The 20170-nt window shown below is 40.2% G+C and overlaps 1 protein-coding gene across 2 annotated transcripts in view; it reads left to right on the top strand.

Moving 5' to 3' along the window:
• Positions 1-1910: 1910 nt before the first annotated feature.
• The window catches only part of FAAH2 (fatty acid amide hydrolase 2), a 55841-nt gene continuing 37581 nt past the window's right edge, over positions 1911-20170 (top strand). For both annotated transcript variants that reach the window (XM_069063721.1, XM_069063720.1), the window contains exons 1-4: positions 1911-3634; positions 12734-12816; positions 13473-13609; positions 14320-14529. In XM_069063721.1, the coding sequence (XP_068919822.1) occupies positions 3086-3634; positions 12734-12816; positions 13473-13609; positions 14320-14529 (979 nt within the window). In that variant the 5' untranslated portion in view covers positions 1911-3085. The remainder of the gene's footprint in view (positions 3635-12733; positions 12817-13472; positions 13610-14319; positions 14530-20170) is intronic.

Genomic DNA, 20170 nt, shown 5'->3' with positions numbered 1-20170 from the left:
CTGCCTCCATCTAGAACACTTTCTTCACCTCACACCTCAGTGACTAGGAGAAAAATGGTGCCATCAATAGAAATACACAAGGGAGGGAGAGGTTTTAGCATGGAGAAGTTTTATATGAGTTTAGTCTGGGGTATGTTGGGGCTGACAGGCATCCTCGGTGAATCATCCATGTAGAAGTGATAACTTGTGGGCAGGAGAGAAGATGAAATTGCAAAGGAGGTAATATGGAGAGATGAGTTATGGAATTATAGAGAGATGAAATATGGATTTTAAAAGATTTTTGAGAGTTGGCTTTGGCTGTTAATTAAATATGATATATAACAATGTTTCTGTGCACAAAATGTTTTCTGAGGCAGAGATCACAGAACCCAAACTGTCAGACAGAAGGGAACTTAGGTAATCTAGTCCAAATAACTAATTTGTCACTACAAAATTTGGAGATACAACTTTTTTTTTAATTTGGATGGTCTGGACTATAAATTCATGATCAACATGGGGGTAAGAATGCTGGTAAGGGAAACCACCTATGCCAGGAGGAGTAAGAGAGGAGGAAGGCATGGTGAGGGAACTCAAAGTAGTGGTGCTTAATAAAATGCTTGCTGACCGACTGATTGATTCCTGGGGAGCTTTTGGCAAGGGAAGGAGACTGCAGGCTATCAGCCAGTTCTGTGGGATTACAGGTAGGAAGACAGATGGCAAATGAGGGATTGGTTCTGTAAAAGAAACCAGGAATGTTGAGGCAAATGTCTCCATAGTTTCCAGGAACTGAGCAAAAGTAGCCTGGAATCGCTCCTCCTCTGGAGAGCATGGTGAAGTTTGTTTTAGGGGAAGACTATATTGTTTTCCCTGCTGATAAAAATGCTATTCTTCCCCAACTCTGCCCCCCTAGAAATGTCTAAAATAGGTTTTTCTACAAGTTCAGTCCAATACATGACTTTGGTAGCAAAGATCCTTAAACTATATTACATGCACACACACTCACATATACACATATAATATATACTTAAATATGTTTATGTATCAATCTTATTCACCATTTTGATAACAGAAAACAAGAAGGGGGAGGGGAACCAAATTGGGGATTGTTGAGAGAGTGAAGTGTGCAGAACAGAGTATTTCTTCATGGTGACTTTGCTAAGTCTTATCCTTTTTCTCCTCACTGGGGATAACAAATAGTTTGGGGGCCAGATCTGTGATGCAAAGAGTTTTATTGGTAGTCAAGGGGCTTGAATTCTAAGTCTTTTTTTTAAATGTATTTACTTTTAGTTTACAATGTTCAGTTCCACAATCCCAAGTTCTGAGTCTTGTTTCAGTCACTAAGTAGCTGAATTGCTGGGGATGCTGTGTCTGGAACCTTGGTTCTCTTTAAAATATGGGAATTGGGGTAGCTAGGTCAAGCAGTGAATAGAGCACTGGCCCTGGAGTCAGAAGGACCTGAGTTCAAATCCGGCCTCAGACACTTGACACACTTACTAGCTGTGTGACCTTGGGCAAGTTATTTAACCCCAATTGACTTGCCTTCCTCCCTAAAAAACAACCAACAAACAAAAAAAAACCAAAAACAAAAACAAATAGAATAAGGGAATTGGATAAGATAATTTTTCAAGGCCCTCCAGTCTTTACACTTTCTGGTTCTCTCATGCCAGTGAGCGTTCTAGACTTTTTGGTCTCTTTCATCAGTGCAGGCATTCCTTTAAATCTAGAAGACCATAGTCTTTTATAACTTATTGCATTGATTTGCAGAGGTCGTTCCCATGAGAAATTCATCAACTTGTGGCCAGGCTAGAAATGAGGTTCTCTCCATTCATTCAGCTAGATTGTCAGACCTGACATAAGACCCTTCAGAGTTCCATTCAAATCCTACCTCATACACTAGTTAGGTTCATCACCCTGGGGAAGTTACTCAATCTCACTGAGCCTCAGTTTCTTTAGATGTAAAGTGGAGTAAATAACAGGTTCTGCCTCAGAGAGATTTTGTAAGGAACAAATGAGAGACTAAGTGTGGTGCAAAAAGCCACGAGCTGGTTTCCTGGCTGCAGTAGAGTGCTCTGGAGAGTCCCAGTTCTGAAGCCTGAGAATATGAATTTAAATTTCACTTTTAACCCTTGGGACCTATGTGATCTTGTCACCTTGTCCCCCTTGGCCTCAATTTCGTCACCTGTAAAATTCACAGGACTAGCTGATCTCTGAATTTCCTTCTAGATCTCTATGTTCAGTAATCAGGCACACTGAGAGCACTAGCTTATAAGTCAGAGGACCAGGGTGCTAATCCTGACTCTATTACTTAGAGTACAGTGGATAAAGTGTTGGGCCTGGAGTCAGAAGACCTGGGTTTAAATCCTTCCTAGCTATGTGACCCTCTGTGACCAGGTCATTTAATTCATTTGCTTCCTCTATTTCTTCATATGTAAAATGGGGATAACAGCTCTTACTTCACACGATTGTTGTGAGGGTCCAATGAGGTGATAACAGTAAAATGCTTAGCTCAGTGCTTGGCACATAGTAGGCACTATATAAATGTCTATTATTATTAGAAGTAGTAATATTATTACCCCTTTCCTGGATCACTATTGTTCAGTAGGGAGTTGCAAAATGAAAAAAAAAAAAGCTATGCCCTGCAGAGTTACCCAAGACAGAGAGGTCATAGTGGAAAGTTTTGGCAAAAGATGATCCACTGGAGAAGGAAATGGAAAACCAATCCAGTATCTGTGCCAAAAAAAAAAAAAAAAACCCTAAAGAGGGTCACAAAGATTTGGATATGAGTGAAACCACCAGAACAGCCACAAGAGGGATTAGGTAAATTCGGCTTGGTCAGAGGGCAGAAACAGGAACAACAGGTAGATGTTGCATAGATCTAGGTTGACTCCCATCTGGAAAATCTTAGAATGATGCAGGCTGAGGTGAGGAGGTGAAGGTTCCAAGGCTGTGGGTCGTCTTCAGATGGAGGCTACTTTTGGAGAAGGGGGTGACGTCACCTAGGGGATGAATGAATGAATTTATTCACCAATTAAGTAGCATTTGCTAATTACCTATTAAGTACTAGGCACAAAAATCAAAGTCCTTCCTCTCCAGGAACGGCCACACTATGGGGAGTGGCTATGTGCCTTGGCCCATGTTAGGTACTAAGGGTACAGTGAGAGGTGAAACATTCCTCGTCCCCAAGGCACTCACCCACACACCACCCTTAAGCCAAACCAGGGCGGAATCTACGCAAATCAGCTCTTGGCCAAGTCACGACACCCTCTGGCCGGGGTCGCACAGCCCCCACGCCACCCAGCAGCCTGTGGCCTCGGAGCTATCCAGATCCTGGCATTTCTGGCACCGTGCCCTAGAGGCGCGGGCAGGGCCTCGCGAGGCATTGTGGGTAAGCGCTTTAAAAGATGCCCCAGCGCGCCTAGTCGACCAGGAGCAGTCCAGCTGGGCTTCTGTCAGCGTCATGCCACCGTCCCTCACCAAGCGCGGCCTTATGCTGCTGATGCGCGCCTTCGGCTTCTTCATCGGCCTCTTCGGCACCGCAGCGAGAGCCCTCGACTTCCCTCGGCGGTACCGCGGCGGCCGCATAGCCCGGCCCACGAGCGAGCCCCTGCTGCTCCTGTCAGGGGTGCAGCTAGCCAAGCTCATCCGGCAGAGGAAGGTGAGAAGGGGCGGGGCGGGGCGGGAGGGGAGGGGAGGTGTGGGCGGGGGCTGTGGTGGGCGAGGCGGTGGAGGGGACGCGAACGGGTCCAGTGAAAGCAAACCCCTAGCCGTCCTGGCCTTTGGGGGTCTGAGGCGTGAGACGGACCGCCGGGCCGCAAGGCCTTCTGGGAGTTGCAGTTCGGGCCGAGCCAGCGTCTCAAGCGCCCCAGGCCCACTCCTCCGGAGTTCCCCCTACCCTCCCCCCCACCCCCCTCCGCCCCCCGAGCGGGCGCCCTCCCCCGCCTCATTAGCGGGCAATGAGCGAGTTCGTGACTTCCTTGGCCTTCTCCGTTTCCCTGCTCCTCCCTGTCCCCCCTCCTCGTTCAGGTCGCCTCCTTTTTCCCTCGCCTTTTTTTTTCCCCGCGAAAACTCGTTTAACAACTCCCACCCTTCGGTCTTGAGGGACGCAAGTGGCCTTACCAATCGCCTAATCCATTCATTTCCCCTAACAAAACGGGAAACTGAGGTCCACATCAACGCAAAAAGCTCCACAGAGGCTTAGTGAGTGGTAGAGCTGGGACCAAAACCAAAACTCCAGGACTCACCTATTTCGATAATACTTGGCTATCCTCGATGATAACCTTAACTAGGTTCCTCTAATACGTATAAAAATGTTAATGGGGAAACAGAAGGTACATTATGTAATGGGCCTTGACTAGTCCTTGAAGAAGCAGCTCTGGTGTGGAAAGTGTAAGGATGCACTACACCCCACTGTGAATTGGGAAATATCCATATTTTACCAAATAGTAAATGTGGACTTAAGAGGAAGCTAGGTACTCAGTGGATAGAGGGCTGAACTTGGAGTAGGAAGACTGAAGTTCAAATTCAGCCTCAGACATGTATGTACTAACTAGCTTTGTGATCCTGGACCAGTCATTTCACCTCTGTTTGCCTAAATCCACTGGAGAAGGAAATGGCAAATTACTCTGGTATCTTTGCCATGAAAACCACATGCACAGCATTGGCATGATATAATCTATGAAGAATGGGACATGACTAAATGACAAAATGTGGATTTAATGATTTTGTTAAAATCATTGGCCTTAGAGTTGAAAGTCGTCCCTCATTCCCCCCCCAAAAAAAAATCACAACTCTTCATTTTAGGAAATGAGAAAACCAAGCTCCAGAGGTCTTGTGTAAGATCACCGGGAAAGTAAACAGCAGGGTCAGAATTTCCCTCCTTTCTCTATGGGTCAGTTATCCTATGTTCCATTTTTCTAGCACCCACCTCTCCTTCTAATGTCTCAGCAGATTGGTCCAGTCCAATTTCAGTTCCATGTCTGCTAAAGAAACTGTATAAGGACTTTGAAAGAAAAGTAGGACAATTTCTGACTTGCTAATTATCAAAACTTGGTTCCTCTCAGGTAAATCTCTACAGTCAGCTCCCACAGTGATCTCAGGTAGTATGTGTGTATGTTTGGAGGAAGAAGTGGCTTCCCTTTTTTTCTCTCCTTAGGTGAACTGGGATGGAAATTCTTTGTAATCTGTGGTGAAAAAAAAAAAAGTAGTGGGATGCAATCGCAGTTTCTGTGCTTATCAGTTCTAGGAGCAAACAGAACCAAAACTTGTAGACTTAGTCCTTCCTTCCAATATATCAAAACGAAATATGCCAAGAAGGTTCAGAAAAATTGAGGGATCTGGAAGACTTCCTTGAGGGCAAGGGGCGTTTTCTTGTTATATTCCTAGTGCCTGAAATAGTACTGAATGAACTAACATGAACACAATGCTATAATGCTACTGCTGCTGCTGGGAGCTGTCCAGGCTCTTGGCATTATCCGTGTTTTACAGACAAGTCATTGCCCAGTTTCTTCCTCTCCCAAATAAAGGGATTAAACTAAGAGGTCTCTAACCCACTTTTCAGCTCTGTGATTCAGTGACTCAACTTCACCCTTTGTTATTTTATTTTTGGGAAGTTCTCATGAGCACAACCTTCGTGTTTGAATCTCTCAAGTAACCCCAATTCCCTTCTTTGTTTCAACATTAATAATACATTTTTTGTTTATTTTGTATTGATTCACTTTCAGATCATCAACCCCAAACCCTATCAGAACTTTAACCTCCCTGGTGAAGTAGGTGTGTGGAGGAGAGTTTCATTGAGATTCTGCCCAATCTACCGTGATTTTTGTTGGGTTTCATCATTAAGGGTAGTTCCACCCTAACCTCAGGGGCCTTAATGTTTTCCTGGATTTGGACAGAGATGCCAGAATCTGTATTACTTAAATGACATAGAAGTGTTAGCGCTTATTAACAAGAGCCTGTAGTTTTCTGTTCATTGAGTTTACTCTAAAGTAAGGGTCTTTTGGTGTGTCTTGGGTCCCTTTGGTGGTCAGTCTGATGAAGCCTAAGGGACCCTTTCTCAAAAATCACATCTTTAAATACATACAATAAATATGATGATTACAGAAACCAACTATATTGAATTACAGTTATCAATTTTAAAAAATACTCATAGGAGCTAAGTGACGAACCCCTGCTCAAAAAATAGTCAGTGATGGAGAGCAATGAAGCCCAGATATGATAAATGATTTTATTAAAATCATTGGCTCTAGAGTTGGAAGGGACCCCCCCCCCAACTCCCTTCCTTTAGGAAATGAGAAAAACCAGGTCCACAGATCTGGCATAAGATTGCACAGGAAGTAAGCAGGGTCAGGATTTCTTTCCTTTATGTGCCTGTGATAGTAATGACAATTAAAGATTCCCCTGTATTGGCTTGGTTTTCAAATTGATTGTGTTAAAACCCAGAGTTTGTTAATGCCACCTGTGGGATGGGCTTGTTGATGTGAAAAGAAAGTCCTGAACTGGGAGGAGCTGGTGATGTAGATTTGGAGAGACAGGAGAGAGGCGGAAGAGCTTTTTTTGGAAGCAGCACCTCGTGGAGAGAGAGAGACTAAGAGAATTGCTGGTGGCCGCTTTGAATTGCCCTGGACTTTTGAGACCTGCCCCCTGAGCTGCCAAGGACTGAGGAGACATGGCTGTTTTGCTGGTACTTTGTCTGTCTGTTTTGATGTTATTTTGCCAGATTTGTCCGCTGGAGAAAGACTGTCCTTTTGTTGAAGAAGTCCTGGAACCTGGCTGTTCGCTAAGAAGGCCTGCGACTGTCCTGCAGACAGAGAGTGAATACTGTCCACTGGTGAGGGACAGTACTGTTGTTGCAGGGGTCTGGAGACTGTCCTGCAGACAGAGTGAATACTGTCCACTGGTGAGGGACAGTGCTGTTGTTGCAGGGGTCTGGGAGCCTTTCTGTTGGTTCAGAAGCCCTGAAGAAGGATTTTCTTGTTGTATGTTTACAGAAATCCTGGGAGAGGGCTTTGCTAATGTGTTCAGGGGTTCTAGGACTGTTCTACAGACAGAGGATAAATTCATGAAGGGACTGGCAATGTATCTTGTGGCTTTGCTAAGCCTTGTCTCCCCAGGAACTAAGATTGCTGAGAATTTGCCTCATGTCAAGATGAAGAAAAGACCTCCATTTGGGTATTAAGTGCTGTGTTTAAACTTGATGTAACTCTGGGGTAGATTCAATTGTGATCCAGGGGTGGGGAACTTTTGACCTTATTGTGCTCTGTGATTGACGAATGAAGGTACTTCACCTATGTTTGGAAACTAATCTCCATTTGAGAAGAGGGGCTTTGTGGTGGACTTAATTAAGGTATAGCCTAGGAGTGGAGAAGTATTTAGAACAGAGACTTTGTAATTGATTGAATGATTGGAAGGTCCTGGGGTGGGGTAGTACTTGGAGATTATTTAATCACGCTTAGTGAATGCTGTATTTTGAATGATGTCATGTTTTGATCTTCTCTGTTCTTGGTTTGTCACTAAATAAAATAGAGAGCACCTATGCTGGTATTTTGAACCTGAGAAGTTGCCTTTGCTTGGTATTACATTACAGTGCCATGTTCCATATGTGCCTATGTTACATTTTTCTAGTACCCAGCTCTCCCATGTAGGAACATAAGTGGATATACATATCCCCAATAGCAAAGCAGTAAGCAAACCCTGTCTTACAACTTTTCTTGTTAGAGAACTATAATTGAATACTCAAAGTGCATTGCAATCCTTGAAGAAAACCTAAAGACTATTTTGCTGACACTTGAGGGATTTCGAGGCCACATTTAATCCCTTCACCATCCACTGGCTCTTTCTACTCTTCAATACTTGAAATTCTGCTCCTCCATTTCACTCCCAAACTTCTTAAATGACTAAGCTATGTATTCCTACTGCTTCTATTTGATTTCCAACAATCCTTTGCAATCCAGCTTCTTCCCTCACCACTCTTCTGATACTGCCATTTGAGCTCTCTTCCTACTTCTCTGAATATTATTCTTTTCCTTTTTATCCCCTAAATACAAGATTCCTAAAGATTCATTCTTTGTCCCTCTCCTCCTCCTTCTATTCTCTCCATACTTTCATTTTTTTAAATTAAATATTTCTTAAGTCCCTACCATGTGCCAGGTATCATGTTGAACTTTACTTCCTAGTATCACTGAGACAGTTGACTGGAGTTGGGCATGTGCTGGTCAGCAGGATAGTGGGCACCTTCAGCTGTGAGAGTGATTGTGATCAGCTCTCTGAGGCTAGGGGGTGGCCACTGTTTCCTGATGACACACAGAGGAACATCTGCCTCAATTCCATTCTTGAGTACAGACGACTTTATTTTTTAAAATTTTTATTAATTAATTAATTTATTTTTAGTTTTCAACATTCATTTCCACAAGACTTTGAATTCCAAATTTTCTCCCCATCTCTCCCTCCCCTCCATCTCGAGATGGTATGCATTCTGATTACCCCTTCCTCCAGTCTGCCCTCCCTTTTATCACCCCCCCCAACCACTTCCCCTTTACTTTCTCATAGGGCATGATGGATTTCTATACCCCATTGCCTGTATATCTTATTTTCCAGTTGCATGTAAAAAAACAATTTTTTTACATTTGTTTTTAAAACTTTGAGTTTGAAATTCTCTCCCTTCTTCCCTCCCCACCCACCCTCATTAAGAAGACAAGCAATTCAATATAGATTATACATATGTAGTTATGCAAAACAGTTCCATAATAATCATGTTGTGAAAGACTATTATTTTCCTCCATCCTATCACACTCCCCACTTATTCTATTTTCTTCTTTGACCCTGTCCCATTTCAAAAGTGTTTGCTTCTGACTACCCCCTCCCCCAGAGTGCCCTCCCTTATATCATTACCCCCCCATCCCCTTCCTCCTTACTTTCCTGTAGGGTAAGATACCCAATTGAATGTGTATGGTATTCCCTCCTTAAGCCAAATCTGATGAAAGTAAGTTCACTCATTCCTTCTCACCTCCCTGCTCTTTCCCTCCACTGTGAAACCTTTTTCTCTCCTCTTTTATGTGAGATAATTTACCCTATTGTATCTTTCCCTTTCTCCTCCCAATATATTCCTCTCTCACCCCTTAATTTTATTTTTAGATATAATCCCTTAATATTCAACTTACCCTGTGCCATCTATCTATCTATCTATCTATCTATCTATCTATCTATCTATCTATCTATCTATCTATCTATCTATCTATCTATCTCCTCTAACTACTCTAATACTAAGAAAGGTCTCATGAGTAAAAAATATCATCTTTCCATGTAGAAATATAAACAGTTCAACTTTAATAAGTCCCTTATGATTTCTTTTTCCTGTTTAACTTTTTATGCTTCTCCTGATTCTTTTTTTTTCTTTTTTAGAGGGGGGAAGGCAGGGCAATTGGGGTTAAGTGATTTGCCCAAGGTCACACAGCTAGTAAGTGTTAAGTTTCTGAGGCTGGATTTGAACTCAGGTCCTCCTGACTCCAGGGTTGGTGCTCTGTTCACTGTTCCACCTAGCCACCCTGACTTCTCCTAATTTTTGTATTTGAAAGTCAAATTATCTATTCAGCAATGGTCTTTTCATCAAGAATGCTTGAAAGTCCTCTATTTCACTGAATATCTTTTTTTCCCCCTGAAGTATCATATTCAGTTTTGCTGGGTAGGTGATTCTTGGTTTTAGTCCTAGCTCTTCTGACCTCTGGAATATCATATTCCAATCCCTTTAATCCCTTAATGTAGAACCTGCTAGATCTTGTGTTTTTCTGATTGTATTTCCATAATACTCAAATTATTTCTGTCTGGTTGCTTGCAATATTTTCCCCTTGACCTTGGAATTTGGCTACATTATTCCTAGGAGTTTTCCTTTTGGTATCTCTTTCAAAAGGAGATTAGTGGATTCTTACAATTTCTATTTTACCCTCTGGTTCTAGAATATCAGGGCAGTTTTCCTTGATAATTTCTTGAAAGATTATACATGTAGTCCAATAATTTTTAAATTCTCTCTCCTGTATCTATTTTCTAGGTCAGTGGTTTTTCCAATGAGATACTTTACATTGTCTTCTATTTTTTCCTTCTTTTGGTTCTGTTTTATAATTTCTTGATTTCTCATAAAGTCATTAGCTTCCATTTGCTCCATTCTAATTTTGAAGGAATTATTTTCTTCAGTAATCTTTTGGATCTCCTTTTCCATTTGGCCAATTCTGCTTTTAAGGCATTCTTCTCCTCATTGGCTTTTTGGATCTCTTTTGCCATTTGGGCTACTCTATTTTTTAAAGTGTTATTTTCTTCAGTATTTTTTGGGTCTCCTTTAGCAAACTGTTGACTTGTTTTCCAAGATTTTCTTGCATCATTCTCATTTCTCTTCCCACTTTTTCCTCTTCTTCTCTTACTTGATTTTCAAAATCTTTTTTGAGCTCTTCCATGGCCTGTGACCAATTCATATTTTTCTTGGAGGCTTCTGATGCAGGAGCTTTGACTTTGTTGTCTTCTTCTGGTTAAATATTTTGATCTTCTTTGTCACCAAAGTCAGATTCTATAATCTGACTTTTTTATGCTGTTTGCTCATCTTTCCAGCCAAATACTTTACTTCCTAACTCTTTGTCAAGGTAGGACACTGACTCCAGTAGGTCTGGGGATGGGTGTACTGTCCCAGGCCTCAGGGGTTTTCTATCAACTGCTTGATCTCCCACCATCTGTAGGCCCAGAGCTCTGGAAGCAGATGATTGTTACTACTGCTAGTGCTGCTGTGCTGCTCCCATGGCCACCACCGCTGATTCCCCCCCCCCACCTCCACCACCCTGGGGCTGGGGCTGGGGCTGGACCCTAGCAGGGCCATACTCCTCTTTCACCCAGGTCCCACAGAGTTTTTCCATTGACCTTCTATGTTGTCTTTAGCATCTGTGTGTTGAGAAGCATGGAAACCACCATAGTTACCAGTGATTCAGTCCCCTACACACTGTACTTTGCTCCACTCCCAGCCTAGTGCAATATATTCTTCCTGTTGGCCTTCCAGGCTATCTTGGGCTGTAAACTCTGTCATTTTGTGATTTCTGTAGCTCTAGAATTTGTTTAGAGTCATTTTTTACAGGTATTTGAAGGGGTTTGGGGGAGATCTCCCCCAAGTCCCTGCTCTACCATCTTGGCTCCTCCACTCTAGATGATTTTATATACTTCTTTGTCATCTGCTTCTTGTCCCTCTCAACAGAAGCTGTTGACCAACCTTCTGACTGGTTTATCTGCCTCCCCATCTCTACCCTCTCTACTCTATCCTACACAGTACTGCAGTGTGAATCTTCCTAAAACATCTCCTCTATCTTGTGATTCTTCTACCTACTCAAGAACTCCAGAATATAGGCCAGATCCCCACCAAATGTTGACCAACTACCAGCTATGAAGCAAGAAAGCTAACCTAGCTGAGCAGCAAAGGGATAGACAGGAGGCAGTGCTTGCTGGGCAACTCACCAACTATATCACCTCTCTCCTCAAGTCCCAAAGGCTACATCCCTGAACTGCTGGAAAGATCAGTGCTCCTCATTGACCCCTGAAGCCATCATCTAGGGAATCACTTTCTGTAGAGATGAGACTGGGAAATAGCTTCTGCAGGTAGATCAAGTGATTCACCATTACACATGGATATGACTTTATCAGTGGAAATGACATTCAAGATAATGCATTACCATCTGTTTTGCTGCTCTTCCCTAAGAACTACTGGACCTTTCCAACTTGCAGCTGAAGCCTACTATATGTGTTGTCTTTCCCACTAGAATGTAAGTTCTTTGAGAGCAGGGAACTGTCTCTGGTTTGAGTTTTTTAAAATTTGTGTCCCCAGTGTGTAATGGGAATGCAGATTTGGAAGATCTTTCCTGCCCCTAGGCTAAAGTGCACCTGAAGCCTGGGGTGGGAGGCTTGTTTTTCAGTAGATACTTCTTGATTGGCCAGTGAGTCAATAAGGTTGTTACATTCTCTGAGCCAGGAGGAGGCTATATAAGCCCTGATGTGTAGCTTTGTTTTGGGACTCACTTTGAGAAGTGTTCTGTGATTTGATCTGAATTCTGGGAAGCCGTTGTTTAGAGTCCCCCGACTTTGGAAAAACCCATATGTGGAAACCCAGATGTTGACTGGGTATGGATGTAATGGTTGGACAGTTTGGAAATCTGTCTACTTGATCTGTTTCTGTCTTGATAATTCTGCCTGTATACTTTGAAGTTCGGGGTGCTGACCTTTTCCCCCTGAACAAGGTAAACGATATATGTCTGACTGATTAAAGTAAGCTTGTTAACCCATTTTGAGTTGCTTTCCTTTATCAAAGCAGATCCAAGAACCTGTGTGAGCAGCCACCCTGGAGACACTGGGGTGCTTGCTGCTACACAGTGCTAGGTTTTTCATTCATTTTTACCACCATATATTGATACAAGTGGCTTCCTCCACCTGGAATGCCCTTTTCCTCTCATCTTGATTTATTTCCCTTCTTCATTATGGCACTTACAGTCTACTCTATATTATGGCAATTTGGGTCCTATTTCTATGCCCACTAGATGGTAAGTTCCTTTAGAACAAGAAGTATATCTTAATCCTTCTTGTATCCTTGGCTATGCCTATTTTGCCTCTCATAGTGCCTTGCTCAAGGTAGGTGCACCATAAATATTCACTAATGGAATCATTTATCAAAGTCTTTGCACATGTGCAGTGCTACTTGCTTCTTAATGTGGGGTGTTTTTTTAAATTTTTTATTTTTCAGGTGAAGTGTATAGATGTCATTAATACATATATTGACCGCATAAAGGAAGTGAACCCAATGATCAATGCAATTGTCAAGGATAGGTGAGTCAGAGTCCCAAGACAGGACTTAATAATTACTCATAAGCAGACATGAACTTGCTGTAGGTGAGAGGGAATTATAATTCTTTTCAAAGTCTGTCATATCTTTTAGTGAAAATAATTAGGAAACAAAATTCTCATCTTCATGTCCCTTGGGAAAAAGGCTGGTGTTTGTGGGATTCTAGATGCTTTAGTTTCATCATCCATGACAGCTCCCTTTTGATAGCTGTCTTCACCAACACAGCACAGCTAACAGCTAGAAAAAATGCTTTGGCAAGTGGTAGGAAACAATTCTGCAAGGAAGGGAATGGAGCTTGCCCATCTTGGACTTCTTTCCACTGAAAAGCTGTTATATTCTTGTTTGGATTTTTGTGTCTTTTTGTGACTGAAGTTCTAAGTGATCCAAGGTCCTTTCATGATTAAAAATAAAATCATTTCTCACAATAGTAGAGTATTTCCACTCCTGTATTGAAGACATATAAACTGAGATACTGAAAAGCCCTACTCCCATGCATCTGAGAGGGACTTTTTTGTGCTATCACATGAAATAAAGGCTTCATTGGGGTAGCAGAGATACTCACAATAGATGTACTTTTGCCAACAGTTTCCATATTTTTATGCTTTTCTCTTAAATGAGATGTTTTCTTTTTCCTTCCCAGATTTGAGGCAGCTCAGCAAGAAGCTTTGGAGGTAGATAGAAGGCTGTCAGAGGAACAAGAAGATGAAGCCACACTAGAAAAGAAATGGCCCTTTTTGGGGGTCCCTTTGACTGTCAAGGAAGCATTTGAGTTGCATGGTAATCTTTATTTTTCTCAGTTTGGTATTTGGATTAAACTTATAGGTGATATAGATTTTCCTGATCCTCCAGCAGAAAGGACAAACATTTATTTATTTTTGTCCTTTTCTTTATTTTTTGGAGGGGGGTTAGGGGAAACACAAGGCAATTGGGGTTAAGTGACTTGCCCAAGGTCACACAGCTAGTTAAGTGTCAAGTGTCTGAGGCCGGATTTCAATTCAGGTTCTCCTGACTCCAGGGCCAGTGCTGTATTCACTGTACCACCTAGCTGCCCCTAGGACAAACATTTATTAAGTGCCTACTATATGCCAAGCATTAATGTTAGCTGAATGGCATAAAAGGCAATTTGGGTGGGTGGGTAGGGACTAGGAATTGGGGGAATCAAGACAGGCTTCCTGTAGTAGTTAGCTTTAAGGAAGCTAGAGTTAAGTGGGTATACACTTCAGTTCTGGAGCCCAGTGTGTGCAGAGGCTTGGAGATGGTCAATGTATTGACATGTACAAATAAGAACAAGGTTTGGAGCTGCCATTAACCTGAGTTCCATTAGACTTCCTAGTTTATTTATTTTTTTAATCAGGATGCTCTGTTTTGGGATATGGGCCCACTGTAATCATTAGACCAACATAAAAGGCTGTTTTTTTCATATTTTACTACCTAAAATCCAAGAATACAAGAATTGAAACTGATTTTTCCTGTCTTTGTCCTTCTAGGAATGCCCAATTCTTCAGGCCTAGTGAACCGCCGGAATGTTGTCTCCAAATCAGATGCTGCAGTAGTGGCATTGCTAAAGCAAGCTGGTGCTATTCCCCTTGGAGTGACCAATTGCAGTGAGCTTTGCATGTGGTATGAGTCCAGCAACAATGTTTATGGCAGAACCAACAACCCATATGATGTGCAGTGCATCGTAGGTGGTAGTTCAGGTGCGTTACATGTTTGAATTAACAGGGAGGAGGTAGTGTGTTAAGACTACAAAGTGAAGTAAGGATCAATCAATCAACCAGTCAATAAGCATTGATCCAGCACCATATATGCCAGGCACTGTGCTAAACATTGGGGATAAGAAAAAGAAAGACAGTCCCTGCCCTCAAGGAGCTTATAATCTAATGGAGCTGACAATTGGTCCTGTTTGCCCAATTGGTCCAACTTATAAAGATAACTTAGATAAAGAGATGGCTACTTTTGGAAAATCATTTTAGCACAAATGAAACTTTGAAGAGATCTGTTCAAGATGGTGATTTTTCTCTCAAAGACTTTCTAGCTCTAGGATGAGATTCAGTCAATAAGTATTTATTAGCTATCTATTATATATCTAACACTGTGGTTGCCTGTATTTTAAACAATTACTATTATGTTTTGTTTTTACACTGCCTCCTTTCTAATTTAATAGTTAATTTTTAAATTTTATTTTTTATTCTAACTTTAGCAAATATAAAAAGAACATTTCCGTATACAAAGTAGAATAGAAAGGATCATTTGTGAAAACTAGAATCCCTATTACATGCAATTTGTTTTAAATATATATATAATAAATTAAACATGTTACATTTTATCTCTTAATTTTTTCAATTAATAGACATTTGTTTTCTCTCCCTCCTACCTCACCCCCATTTAAAAAGAAATAAAGGAAAACACTCATAACAGATCAGCATAGTGAGGCAAAACAAGCTCCCATATTGATCACGTCCAAAAATGAATGACTCATTCTCCATTTTCACTCCATCACTAAATAATGACAATGATGATGATAATAGTAGCTAACATTTCTATAGCTTTTACTATGTGCCAGCTATTGTGCTAAGTAAGCACTTTACCAATATTATCTCATTTGTTAACTCATGACGGCCCTGGGAAGTAGGTGCTATTATCACCCTCATTCTAAAGAGGAGGAAACTGAAGCAAACTGGTGAAGTGACTTGTCCAGGATTTCACAGCTATGAAGGATCTGAGGTTGAATTTGAATTCAGGTGTTTTCAATTCCAGGCCCAGCACCCTGTGCACTGTGATGCCCCAGAGCTGCCGCATTATGTCTCCATTAGGAGGTAGGCAGTATTCTTCATCAAGAGTCCTCTGGAATCCTGGCTAGTCATTGCATTGATCAGAGTTTTTGTCCAGGCCATATAACAATATTTTTCAAAGAAAAAAAAGGATTTAAAAAAAATAAGCAAAACCAATCAGTACTCAAAAAAGAGTCTGAAATACATGCCATGTTCCACACCTGTGGCCCACGTACCTCTGCAAAGGAGTGGGGAGGAAGTATCATTTCATATTCCTTCTTTGGGGCTTCACTTGTTCTTTGTAAATTGGCAACATTAGCTTTTGATTATTTTGTAGTTTTTAATTCTTTTCATTTATATTTATTCATATTTAATTTTTTATTTGTATTTATTCTTTTCATTTATATTTATTCATATTTAATTTTTTTATTTGTATTTATTCTTTTCATTTATATTTATTCTTCATATATATTCTATTCACTTATATTTATTCTTTTCATTTATAATGTTGTAGTCATTGAGATTGTTTTCTTGGCTCTGATGATTTTCTTCTGTATCAGTTCTCGTGGATCTTCTCTGTTTGTATTACACACATCATTTCTTACAGCATAGTCTTATCCTATTACAGTCTTGTGCCATAATGTGTTTAGCCATTCCCTGAACAATGGACATCTATTTTGTTTCCGATTCTTTGCTAATACAAAAAGTGCTACTATAAAGATTTTAGTATGTATGGGATCTTTCTCCTTATCAATAATCTACTAAGAGTAAATGCCTAATAATAAAATCTGTGAGTCAAAGGATAGGGACATTTTAGTCACTTTATTTGCACAATTCCAAGTTGTTTGCCAAAATGGTTGTAAAATTTCAAAGCTCCATCCACAATATACCAGTGTGCCTCTCTTCCCACAATCCTTCCAACATTGACTATTCCCATCTTTTGTCATCTTTGTCAATTTGCAGGGTATGAGGTAAAACCTCAGGGTTGTTTTGATTTTTCATTTCCCTTATTATTAGTGATTTAGAGCATTCTTAAACATGGTTGTTAATAATTTGCAGTTCTCTTGAGGACTGTTTCTTCATATCCTTTGACTACTTATATGTTGAAGAGTACCCTTTGTTTATATGTATATGTATGTATCTTTATATTTATTTACATGTCTTGGATATTATTTACATGTCTTAGACAACAAACTCTTATCTTTGATAAAATTGGATATAAACCTATTTTCCAATTCTACCAATTCCTTTCTAAATCTAGATGCATTAATTTTGTTTGTGCAGAAGCTTTTCAATTTCACATTATCAGAATGATCTATTTTATCTTTTGAAAAGTTCTTAAGTCTTTCAAAGTTCTTTTTAACCATTCCAGAGAAGTCAGAGAAGATTTGTATAAACTGATAAAGAGTGAAATGAATGGCACTATAACAATAAAATTAAAAGGCAACTTTGAAAGAATAAGAACTCTGATTAATGTAGTAACTGTTTCTTATGGCAAAATAGTATTCCATTACATTCATATATCATAATTTGTTCAGTCATTCCCCAATTGGTGGGAGCCTCTTTAGTTCCTAGTTTTTTGCCACTATGAAAAGAACAACTATAAATACTTTTGTAGACATGGGCCCTTTTCCTCTTTAATTGATCTCTTTGGAGTATAGGCTAGTAGTGGTATTGTTAAGTCACAGGCTATGTGCAATTTACAAACTTTGGAGGAAAAATTCCAAGTTGCTTGCCAGAATGAGTTCACAAGTTCACAGCTCCACCAAAAGTGTAGTAATGTACCTGTTTTCCTTCAACACTTTTAATGTTTGTCATTTTCCTTTTATGTCAGCTTTGCCATGGGTATGATGTAGAATCTCAAATTCACTTGTTACTTTCAAGGCCACCCTGCCCTGTCTGTATTGCCTTTTGAACATTCTTCTGCTCTCTTCTCTGCATTTCTAAAAAGACTTCAATGACCTATTTTTCATCTAGCTATTTATTCATTTATCTATTTATTTGTTTATTTATTTAGCAGCACTATGAATAGTTGCCCCTTTCCCCAAACACTCCTTCCCCTAAAATAAAAAAAAAGAAAATCACAATCCTTGTAACAGATAAACATTGTCAAGGAAAACAAATTCATGCATTTACCATGTCCAGAAATGTATGGTTTAGTCAGTAAGGGGGTAGCATGTTTCCTCCTCAGTACTCTGGAGTCATGGTTGGTCATTTCATTGAGTAGACTTATTGTAGTGTTCAAAATAGTTTGTATTTGCATTGTTATATCTGTATGAATTGTCCTACTGGTTCTGTTCACTTCACCTGCATCAATTCATATAAGGCTTCTCAGGTTTCTCTGAAACCATCATCCTCATCATTTCTTATAGCACAATAGTATTCCATCACAATCAATATACCACAGCTTGTTTAGCCATTCTCCAATTGATGGCCATTCCTTCAGTTTCCTATTCTTTGCCACCACAAAAAGAGCTGCTATAAATATTTTTGTACATATAGGTCCTTTTCCTTTTTTTTTTTAATCTCTTTTGGGATACAGACCTAGTAGTGGTATTGCTAGGTCAAAGTGTATGCATGGTTTTATAGCCCTTTGGTCATACTTCCAAATTGCTCTACAGAATGGTTGAATCAGTTCACAACTCTGCTAACAGTGCATTAATGTCTCATTTTTCCCACACTACCTTCAACATTTGTCATTTTCCTTTTCTGTCCTATTAGCTAATCTAATAGGTATGAGGTAGTAACTCAGAATTGTTTTAATTTGCATTTCTCCAATCAATAGTGAGTTACAGTATTTTTTTTTCAATATGGCTATAGATAGCTTTGATAACTTCATCCAAAACCTGATCCTATCTTTTGATCATTTATCAATTTGGGAATAGCTTTTATTTTTATAAATTTAATTCAGTTTTTTATATTTAAGAAATGAGGCTTTTATCACATAAACTTGCTTCAAAATTTTTCCCCAGTTACTATTGCTAACTGTATTTCCCTCCATCCTAATACCCCCTCCCCCATTTATTCTATTCTCTCTCTCTTTCCATCCTATCCCTCCTCAAAAGTGTTTTGCTTCTGACTACCCCAATCTACCTCCCCCAATCTACCCTATCTTCTATCACCCTCCACCTTCTCTTATCCCCTTCCCCTCCTACTTTCCTGTAGGGTAAGATAGATTTCTATACCTAATTGAGTGTGTATGTTATAACCTCTTTGAGCCAGTTCTGATGACAGTAAGGTTCCCTCACTCCCTCTTGCTCCCCCGCTTCCCCTCCACTGTAAAAGCTTTTTCTTGTCTATCTTATGTGAGATAATTTATTCCATTATACCTTCCCCTTTCTCTTTCTCCCAATACATTCATGTCTCACTCCTTAGTTTTAATTTTTAGATATCATCCCTCCATTTTCTTTTTTTTTTTTTTTAAGCAATTGGGGTTAGGTAACTTGCTCAAGGTTACACAGCCAGTTATTTCTGGGTGTGGTGCTGAGTATCTGAGCCCGGGATTCGATCCAGGTCATCCCAACACTGGAGCCGGTGCTCTTACTCGCTGAGCCACCTGGCCACCCCTAAGCAGTTGGGGTTAAGTAACTTGCTCAAGGTTACACGGCCAGGTGTTTCTGGGTGGGTCCTAAGTGTCTGAGCCCGGGATTCGATCTCCAGGTCATCCCGACACTGGAGCCGGTGCTCTTACTCGCTGTGCTACCTGGCCATCCCCCATCCCTTCATTTTCAATTCACACCTGTGCCCTCTATCTATACTGCTTATAACTACACTAATAATGAGGAAGCTCTTATGAGTTACAAATACATCTTCCCATGTAGGAATGTAAACAGTTTAACCTTATTAAGTCCCTTATGATTTCCCTTTCCTATTTACTTTTTTAATACCTCTCTTGAGCCTTATATTTGAAAGTCAAATTTTCTATTCAGCTCTGGTCTTTTCATCAAGAATGCTTAAAAGTCCTTTGTCTCATTGAATGTCCATTTCCCCCCTGAAATTTTGCTGGGTAGGTGATTCTTAGTAATCCTGGCTCCTTTGCCCTCCAGAATATAATATTCCAAGCCCTCTGATCTTTTAATGTAGAAGTTGCTAAATGTTGTGTTATCTTGACTCTGGCTCCATGATTTTTTTTCTATCTGGCTACTTGCAATATTTTCTCTTTGACCTGGGAACTCTGGAATTTGGCTATAATATTCCTGACAATTTTCATTTTGGGATCTCTTTCAGGAAGTGATTGTTGACTTCTTTCTATTTCTATTTTACCCTCTGGTTCTAGAATATCAAGGCAGTTTTCCTTGGTAATTTCTTGAAAGATGATGTCTAGGCTCATTTTTTGATCATGGCTTTCAGGTAGTCTAATAGTTTTGAAATGATCTCTCCTGCATCTATTTTCTAGGTTAGTTTTTTTTTATAATGAGATATTTCATATTGTCTTCTATTTTTTCATTCTTTTGGTTTTATTTTATTATTTCTTGATTTCTCATAAAGTCATTAGCTCCATTCTAATTTTTATGCATAAATTTTCTCCATTCTAATTTTGAAGGAATTATTTTCTTCAGTGAGCTTT

This window comes from Petaurus breviceps, unplaced genomic scaffold (assembly GCF_028583685.1).
Source record: "Petaurus breviceps papuanus isolate PSGF00001 unplaced genomic scaffold, PetGlider_PUasm1.0 90601, whole genome shotgun sequence".
Classification (NCBI taxonomy): Eukaryota; Metazoa; Chordata; class Mammalia; order Diprotodontia; family Petauridae; genus Petaurus; species Petaurus breviceps.
This window is presented reverse-complemented; position numbering and strand designations above follow the sequence as displayed.